Genomic DNA, 9,376 nt, shown 5'->3' on the forward strand with positions numbered 1-9,376 from the left:
AAGACTAACTCGTAATAAATAGTGCTTTACCCCATATAGACTTTACTGTAATGAAAACTATAACTCATAACTTATTAGCTACATATTAAGTCTAACTTTTGCTTTATGACTTATTATTACTATAAATTAACTAAATGTTAAAAAATTTACTTATGCTCATCTATAAATATATTTACTAAATTTTGGAGCATGTAGCAACTAAGCATAAATAATTCATTTGTAAATAAGCTTAATTTGTTTTATAATTTAAAAAAAAAATATTTTACTAAGATTAAATATGTCACAACAAACATTTATTGTAGTATAAAAAGCTGTCTTTTTCTTTTGAAATATATTTACACTATACAATTCTTTTTACTACATTCATTTAAAGGTATATCTTATAGTTTTCTAGATATTTTTCATTAGTAAAGTTAGAAAAAACAACAAAAGAATGTCAAGCAGTGTATTGATAGAACCAACAACTTTGTTTAATATAATCAACCAGGAAAATGTATACCCAAATATCAGTGACCCAAATTATTTGTTGTTAGTTGGTATGTTCTTGTTTACTTACTATATTAGCCAGACTGTACATACTTGTATATGATTGTTTTATTACACTATCCATTTGAATAATCATATGCAAAAGTAAATAATTTATATTCAATCCATATATATTTAAAAACTTAGTTAAACAGTTATTTGCATGCAAATATTCCCTTAGTAAACTATATTAAGCATAAATAAACACTTATGTTTTACAATGCTTTTTGAGTTAACATACAGAGGCCAAGAGTTATTACACAAGTTGATATAAATTAAGTTCTATTTGTAAAAATATTTTTTACTTTTTCAGAAACAAATTCTCAATCCATAAACTTACTGAACTATAAATATACTTTTTTATACATAAACCCTGAAAGCAAAATTACTCTATAATTGTCTCACATCGAGCCAGTATTGAATCATCTAATGGTCTAAATTTATTTCCATAAAATTTTTTTATCATTTTTGTTGCACTTCTGTCACTTGGATACATTTTTTTACAACTGTTTATTATAAATAAACTATCATAAAAATAAGTTTATAATTTTAGACACCTAAACATATATAGTAAATTTGTCACAATTAGATTTATATATTTTATTTATTTTATGTTTAAATCTGAATTTACCTCATACAGTCATTTTATTTTATACATATATGAATTTAATCCATAAGCCAAACAAATTCTCAACAGATCTCAAACCAATTGCTTACATAGATTTATTACTATAAATCACTTTTCCAAACATTTTCAATTTAAAGGGTTTTAAATTTTTTTATTGTTATTAATTCTATACAAAGTTTTATTCCATATGTCAAGTTCATTGCAACTTTGTATTTACGTGCACATATTTCTTACTATTTAATTATAAACATCTTTATGATGATTTTTCAACTTCTTGTATATATCCATCATGAAATAAAAGCAAAAAGTAAATGAGTAATCAAAATTCATATGTTCTTAGGTGTAAATGGTACATGAATGTTTCTTAATGCTTTTACACCAAAGAACAATATATATATATATATATAATCAAAAGTTTAAAAATTTAAATCATCAGATTTGCAGACTAACTTTTCAACTACTTGCTATAAACTAACATAGAAAAATTGAGTTATAAGCGTTTTATCTTACTAACAGGTTAAAGAAGAATAATTAAAAAATAAATTGGCCTTTCAATAATTTTGCATCCTCATTTTTTTGCAAATTAACTCTAGTGTATGTATAGTAAATAAATAATTATTCCAACACTTAACAGACATACTATGAATTATGATCTATGTAAATAGGGTTTTAACTAATACATCTTTTTTTTTTTGTTTAAATCCTGTATCTATATGTTGTATGATGTATGAATATAGCAGGTTCGCCAAAAAACCTGTAACCCTGGAAAAAACCTGGAATTTGACAATTTAGGCTTGAAAAACCTGGAGTTGGAAATATTAAAAAATTAAACAGGAATTTCGATCTAAAATCACAAAAAAAAAATTGAAAAAAAAGTCACTAGAAAGTCTAAAAAAACTTGAATTTTGAACTTAAAATGGACCCTAAAACATTTAATTTTAAAAACATTAAAGAAATTTAAAAAACCTAGAGAAAATTCGCCAAGAACATCTGGCAACCCTAATATAGGGTTTTAACAAATACAAATTGTTATTTGTTAAAATTATATATTCATATGTCATAATACTTTTAATTTTTTTCAAAGCAGTCTACTCACTAAATATTTTTCAAATTTGTTTATCATTTAAAAAATAAACTTTGTTAGTTTGGAAAACGTTTGTGAGATAAAAATGAAAATTGAATGAGTAACCTAAATTTATTCATCAAAGTTGAAAATAATTATAAATGGATTATTATGTATGTACATGGTTTAAATCATTTAAACAGTTTATTTGTTTTAATTCTATATTCATATGTCATAACACTTTTAGTTTATTTTTAAACTGTCTACTTTTAAACATTTTTCAAATTCACTTGTTAACTAAAAAATTAACTTTGTTACTTCTGAAAACGTTTGTGAAATAAAAATAATAAGTGAATGAGTAAACTTAGTTTATATATTCTTAGGTGCAAACGGTATATAAATACTACTTGAAACTTTTATACACTTTATGTATAATATGTCATGTTCAATACAATTTTAATGACTACTTACATACTTTGATTTACTTACATGTATTAACTCCTATCTAATTATAAACATTTATATACATATTTTTCAACGTCTTGTATCCACAGACGCGCGCACAGATGTTGAATACGATGAAGGACACATTGTTCTTGCCAGGAGATCGAGAAGAACAGATCTCGGTCACTTCTTCATCCCTTATGATTCACAACTTGACTGCAAGACCCACGTGGTTGTCTATGATGGAAACTGCAAATCAACACAATGTGAAACTGGTATGTTGGTTTCTTCTTCTTTTATTCTTTTTTATGAATTTTAAAAATTCTCAGGATAACTCAGGCTAGCACAAGCTAGTTTAAAATCAAAATAAAACTCAGGGTGAGTCAGGCCAGTTTATTTTTGTAAAAACTAAGGATATTTTAAAAATGGTAATACCTCAGTCCAGTTTTTTACATGATCTTGAATGTGATGTAGTTATTCTGGCTTTAATATTTTGATATTTTATAACCATTTTTGTTTGGAAACTAGATTTTTGTTGATTTTTTAATGTTTATTTATTTACTTTAATTTTTTTATTAAAAATACTTTTATGTTGTCAATTTACTTCGGTGCTTCACCAGTGTGTAACTGGTTTATTGGTTATTTGTTTTTGTTTCAACTGAAGAGTTATAGAGTTTTTATTGAATTTAAAAAGGTTTTTTGTTCTTATGCTAGTAATTTGTAATTGTGTATATGTTTTTCTTTTCCTTTCAGAAAAATTAAAACTGCAAATTAGATCAGTTTGAAATTGATCTCTTGATTGCTTTAATCTTATTACCTGCTTAAAATTAATACTTCGATTACTTACATGATTGACTTTAAACAAACTACAATGGACTTTAAAAACACACACTATTATATTTGTGAATGGACTAAACTATAAGCTGTTTATTTATAGTTATTTAAGAAACTTACTTTATTTAAGTTATGATAGTATCTAAAAATAAAAAAATCAACTCAACTTGAAAATAATTGGTTACATTGTTTTATTTTTGATAGTGTTTCTTTTTAGGTAATTTGAAGTTAATGATTTTAGTTTTATCTATCACTATGATATAGTAATGAAAATGCAAAATAAATCCATCAGAATTTGTCTTTAAAATGAAATACATATTTCAATTACTCATTGTTTTGAAATGGATGCTTTTAATTTCATACCTTTTTAAAAACATTGTTATAATATTTTACTTTGAATTGTTAAAAAAGAATCATCGTTTCTTATGACAAGTATAAAACGTTGTTTTTTTTTTGTAATGTATATAACTAAATGAAAGCACAGTTAAAACTACTCTAAAACAAATTTACAATTGTCAACAGATCCAGCGTATGTGTTAGCAAATTTATTTGCTGAAGAGGGTAGTAAAAATCCAGTGAAAATATTAAGAGGAGGATACGAGCATTTCTCTGCTCTCTACCCATTTCTCAGAACGCAAAAAATTATCTACATGCCAAGAGTTTGTTGTTTGAATTTTATATCATTTTAGCAGTGCACATAAAAGTTAATCTGTTCAAAATAAGAACAAATATTATTCTATTCCAAAAGGTGTTTTAGAATAATAAAAACAAAACATATTAGAATTTTTTCTTGCATTCAATTAGAGTATATTACCCTTTTAAGTTTTAAAACTATATGTTGTTCTACTTGATCCAAATGTCTAATCTGGTCAAACTCAATTTAAAAAAAAGTTCAGCTTGATCTGGATCTTTTATAGTAATAAAACCGGATAGGACCTTATTAAAAATTAAATCTTGCTGAATCAGTTTTAAATCTATAAATCAAAATTTAGTTAAATCTTATTCCTAGTGGTCAGATCCTGCACTTGTATCCGGTAGAACATTGTAATAAGTTATATTGATTGTAATATACTTGATGTTTTGCATTTTGCATAATTTATATTAAACTTATAAATCTGGTTTTTGTGCATTTCTCTTTGATAATTACCCAGCTTTGATTGTATGATTATTTTTTGAGCTTATTAAGTATCAACAAGTTGTTTAAAAAGTGTAACCTGGTTTAAAAAGTTTTAAATTTATATATATTTTCATACACAGGAGTTAGACAAGTTTCAAACGTACCCATGTGAAATAATACAAGGAATGCTTTATGTGGGTTCAAATCAGCATGCTACAAATGATACTATATTCAAACATCTAAACATTGATGCTAATCTACATCTTACGACTAATACTGGACTGTATGAGTTAGTTTGTTATTATAATGCTACAAATGATACTATGTTCAAACATCTAAACATTGATGCTAATCTACATTTTACTTCTAATACTGAACTGTATGAGTTAGTTTGTTATTATAATGCTACAAATGATACTATGTTCAAACATCTAAACATTGATGCTAATCTACATTTTACTTCTAATACTGAACTGTATGAGTTAGTTTGTTATTATAATGCTACAAATGATACTATGTTCAAACATCTAAACTTAGTTGTAGATGTTAATCTACATTTTACTAATAATACTGAACTGTATGAGTTAGTTTGTTATTATAATGCTACAAATGATACTATGTTCAAACATCTAAACATTGGTGCTAATCTACATTTTACTTCTAATACTGAACTATATGAGTTAGTTTGTTATTATAATGCTAAAAATGATACTATGTTCAAACATCTAAATTTAGTTGTAGATGTTAATCTACATTTTACTACTAATACTGAACTATATGAGTTAGTTTGTTATTGAAGTAATACAAATGATACTATTTTCAAACATCCAAATATTGATACTAATCTACATTTTACTTCTAATACTGAACTGTATGAGTTAGTTTGTTATTTCTTTACTAATAATGCTATATTAAAAATATGAATATTGATGCTAATCTACATCCTACAATAAATGTTCAACTTTTTGAGTCAGTTTTTTGTTATGAATTACCATGTTGACTAAAAATATATAAAATTGGTTCAATAATTTTTCAACTATATTTAATTTTCTATTTTTTTTTGTTTGCATATGTTGAACAAAAAATTTAAAAAAACTTAGTATTCCAAGCAAGTAGTGTTAGTTTATTTAGTTAATACAACAGATTCCCAAACTTATTTTCTAAATCACCTCGTTTACAAAGTTAATTACCCATTTACTTTTTTTGCGACTTAACTATTTATTGCCTCCTATAGCAAAAAATTCACTATTAAATTTTGTAGGATACTAATCTGCTTTACACCTTTCAAGGTATATTATTATTTTATTTTGATATCAATCAAGTTTCAATACGCCTTATGTGCTTATGTTAACTTAGTTTATAGCAGAGTTTTCCAAAGTTGGCTAAATTACCATGAACAGTAAATGGGCCACTATGAGGCAATAATTTGTAACTTACAATTTGATTTTCTCGAGTTTATGATGAAATAAAAAAAAGAAAAAGGTCTTAGGTGTTTTTAATATTTTGAGTAAACTTGTCGGAGGGGTCATAGCTATTTCAATTTTTTTAAAAGGTCCTTTTGAAAATATGTTTGGGAAACCACGGTTTAGAGTAGGGGTGGGCAACGTACAGCGGGCCGGAAAGTGAAAATGATCAGTCCCCAACTGTTTTTTAAACTAAAGTGGGGTCCGGCCCGCAAATAAAAATAACCAACCCGCAAGCGAAGTGACAGACCCACGAAAGATCAATATTACAAAGTTTTTATAAAACTTTGCATCATTTTTGTTACAAATCAAAACTGTAAGAATTTGACTTCAAAAGCATGCTAAAAATTGACTTTGTAAATTAATGTGTTCTAATAAATATACCATTTTGTCCTAATACTTTGTGTTGTTCTAACTTAGTTGGAATATCGTTTTGTCAAATTACCCCAAGTATGTGTTTTTTAAGTACGACTTTTTACCTACGTACCTTTGTCAATAACAATGTCAGTTATATTTATAGACATTGTTTTGTCATCTGACATATCTCAATTTATACCTTAAGTTTTCAGACTTGAGAAAGATTTATGAATTTTAAGGTTTAAAAAAGTGATCCACTGTATCAATATAACTAGATTCCGGCTAGATCCGAAGCTTATATTTTAATTAGAATCAGACCGGAACCCTACTTCGACTTAAAATTAGTATCTAGTCGGATTCGGATGTAAAATATCATTATTCGACTGGATCCGGACACTGGATCCAGTTAATAACTAATTAAAAATGCTCAGGCCCACAAAATACTAAATAAAAATTGGTTGAAAAACGTTGCCCACCCCTAGTTTAGAGAAAGGGTAGAAAACGTACAGCCCACATGTATTTTAGATGTAAAATATTTTGTTAAAGCCAATTTAACTTTTTATAAAAAATACTTTGAAAATGCTCTAATTTGAATTCCATTACTCAGTGGTGCTTGTCAAATGATCATTTAAATGCAGTATTGTTTCTGAAGAGTGTTCATTTTAGTTGTTATATTATAGTTTTCTAAAATTAAATAACCCAAAAATATTCGTTGCAAGCCTGGCCCGCAAATGAATACAAGCCCACTTTTAGTTAAGAATTAGCTTATTTACTGAACTAATTACTAAAATATTTATAAATGTTGGTTAGTCATATTTTTTACTAGTAAGTTTGGTGTAAATACTCTTAGTATATGTTTTTTTAAATTTTATTTAAAACTGGTTTTGCCAAACTATAAGACATTTATAAAAAGTTTGTAAATTAAATATATTATTTACAACCAGGTCTCAGTGACAAATAAAGGCGACCTCTTCAAGTAAAATAAAATAGTAAACTGCATATATTAATTATTAAAAATAAAGTAATAAGGGTTTATGATATATACTTTGGTTTAGCACAGACACAGTTTTAAATTATTTTTTTTTTCAAAACTTAATTTAATAAAATAGTTGGTAACTTAAAAAGCAGTTTTTGTTAACAGAAAGGAAATATCAAATAAATGTGAAAATAGCAAGTTAATCAATATAGCTGACGATAAAGAAGCAAATTTAATTGAACAATCTAAAGAAATCAATGACTTTATTTGTTAGTGGTTAAAAATTGTAAAAAAATTACTTGAAAGTTATCAATTTACTCTTTTGATAGTTTTACTACGTTTGTATAAGATTAAATACTAATACTTGTATAAAATTATTACAAGAAAATGTTTTATTGTAGAAAATATGATGAAAATATTGAAAAATTAAAAATTTGTTTCAAGGCTCTCATTCTAAAATTTTGTAACATATTTTTTTTCTTTTTCTTTTTTGAAAGAATTTGAAAGTCTTTAAGTTATAAATTGTTAAGTTTTATATAAACATTATACTTACTCATTAAAAATAACTGGTATATATCAACCCTTGATGATTTTATATATTGAGCTAGAAAATTAAATTAAAAAAGTTTTAATGTTTATAACGAATATTAAAAAATCAATACTTTATATAAAAAATCAAATATACTTGAATTTTTAAACACTCTACTATTTTTTTTCCAGACATTAATAGAAAACAAGGTAGAACAGTACTAATATCTTCAGATAATGGAAAAAGTAGAAACATAACAGCTTGCCTGTTATATATAATGAAGTACTATAGTTGGACTCTTAAAGTTAGTTTTTTATTACTTAGTGTGTAACATAAAATCATCAGTAATCAATGTAAATTTATACCCTTAATTCAATGCTGATGTTTATGCTAATGTAGTAGCTGTTTTCAAGTTTAATTCTTTTTTAATATATGACTGATAACAACTTTGTTATTGTTTTTACTTGGTTTTATAAAACAATTTAAGTCTTAGTTAAAAAAAGTAAATGATTTGTTAAAACAATTAGTTTATAAGATTCTCAGCTCTTTCAGGCATAAGTTTTTAAGTCTAGCTACTTTTTAGATATCAGCCATTCTTTTTACTTAAACTGTGTAAAACTATATACAAAACACTAATACTTTAATGAATTAGCTGTAAAATGTAAAAATTATTTAATGAATAAACTGCTTAGCTACAAATGTTATAACGTTAACTTAAATAAATCAAGTAAAATACACTTCTAGCATAAGTCAAAAATATATCTAGAATATTTTTTGACGTCATAATATATTTTCCAGCAAGCTTGGAGTCATATGAAACAATGCAAGGAAAATTTTCGACCAAACAGAAATTTTGTTGCTCAACTTTCAAACTACGAACAGGAAATTCTTGGTGAAAAAATAACTGATATTTCTGATCCTAACTATTAATCAGATTTAACTTATAAAAAATAAAAAACTATTAATTAACAATATTCATATTTTAATAAGAATTCTTAAATGTCCATTTGAATCCATCACTGGTTTATAAAAAGTTGTTTAACTGCAATATCTAAACTAAGCTATTTATTTTGAAACAAATATATCAGTTTTAGCTTTGAACGTTTTTGTTAACTTGTATGATTTTTTTTAATTGAAATGTTTGTATCAAAGTTTTGTAATTTTAAAATACATACGGTTAAAATGAGATTAAAAAGTTACCATAATTCTTTATTTAAATTAAATGGATAAATTAAAGTATATTATTGTGTTTTTATAAATTCAGCTGTAAGATCTCAATTAGTTATGGTACTATCTGATTTTAAACTATTTTATTAATCAAATCTTTTCGTATATATCATTTAAACAAAAAACAAATCGTTTTAATTTTATTTTAACGTTCCACAGAATAAACTTGAAATATAAATAATTTTTTCGTAATATTTTTTTTCATGTTTTGTA

At 25.0% G+C, this 9,376-nt stretch overlaps 1 protein-coding gene across 1 annotated transcript; it reads left to right on the top strand.

Annotated features, from left to right (window-relative positions):
- Positions 1 to 433: 433 nt before the first annotated feature.
- LOC145841143 (serine/threonine/tyrosine-interacting-like protein 1) lies at positions 434 to 8,866 on the top strand. Its single transcript, XM_082948515.1, has 7 exons — positions 434 to 536; positions 2,771 to 2,935; positions 4,017 to 4,153; positions 4,752 to 4,900; positions 7,573 to 7,676; positions 8,128 to 8,240; positions 8,735 to 8,866. Exons 1-7 carry the CDS (start codon positions 434 to 436, stop codon positions 8,864 to 8,866), a joined length of 903 nt encoding a protein of 300 aa, XP_082804641.1.
- Positions 8,867 to 9,376: the final 510 nt, after the last annotated feature.

This window comes from Thalia democratica, chromosome 7 (genome assembly GCF_965202585.1).
Source record: "Thalia democratica chromosome 7, ktThaDemo2.hap1.1, whole genome shotgun sequence".
NCBI lineage: Eukaryota > Metazoa > Chordata > Thaliacea > Salpida > Salpidae > Thalia > Thalia democratica.

Excerpts from the sequence above, each read along its gene's own strand:
- LOC145841143 (XM_082948515.1), top strand. The coding sequence starts at position 434 with ATGTCAAGCAGTGTATTGATAGAACCAACAACTTTGTTTAATATAATC. Across the intron at positions 7,677-8,127 it reads AGAAATCAATGACTTTATTT|ACATTAATAGAAAACAAGGT; the intron begins GTTAGTGGTTAA and ends TTTTTTTTCCAG. Across the intron at positions 8,241-8,734 it reads ACTATAGTTGGACTCTTAAA|CAAGCTTGGAGTCATATGAA; the intron begins GTTAGTTTTTTA and ends TATATTTTCCAG.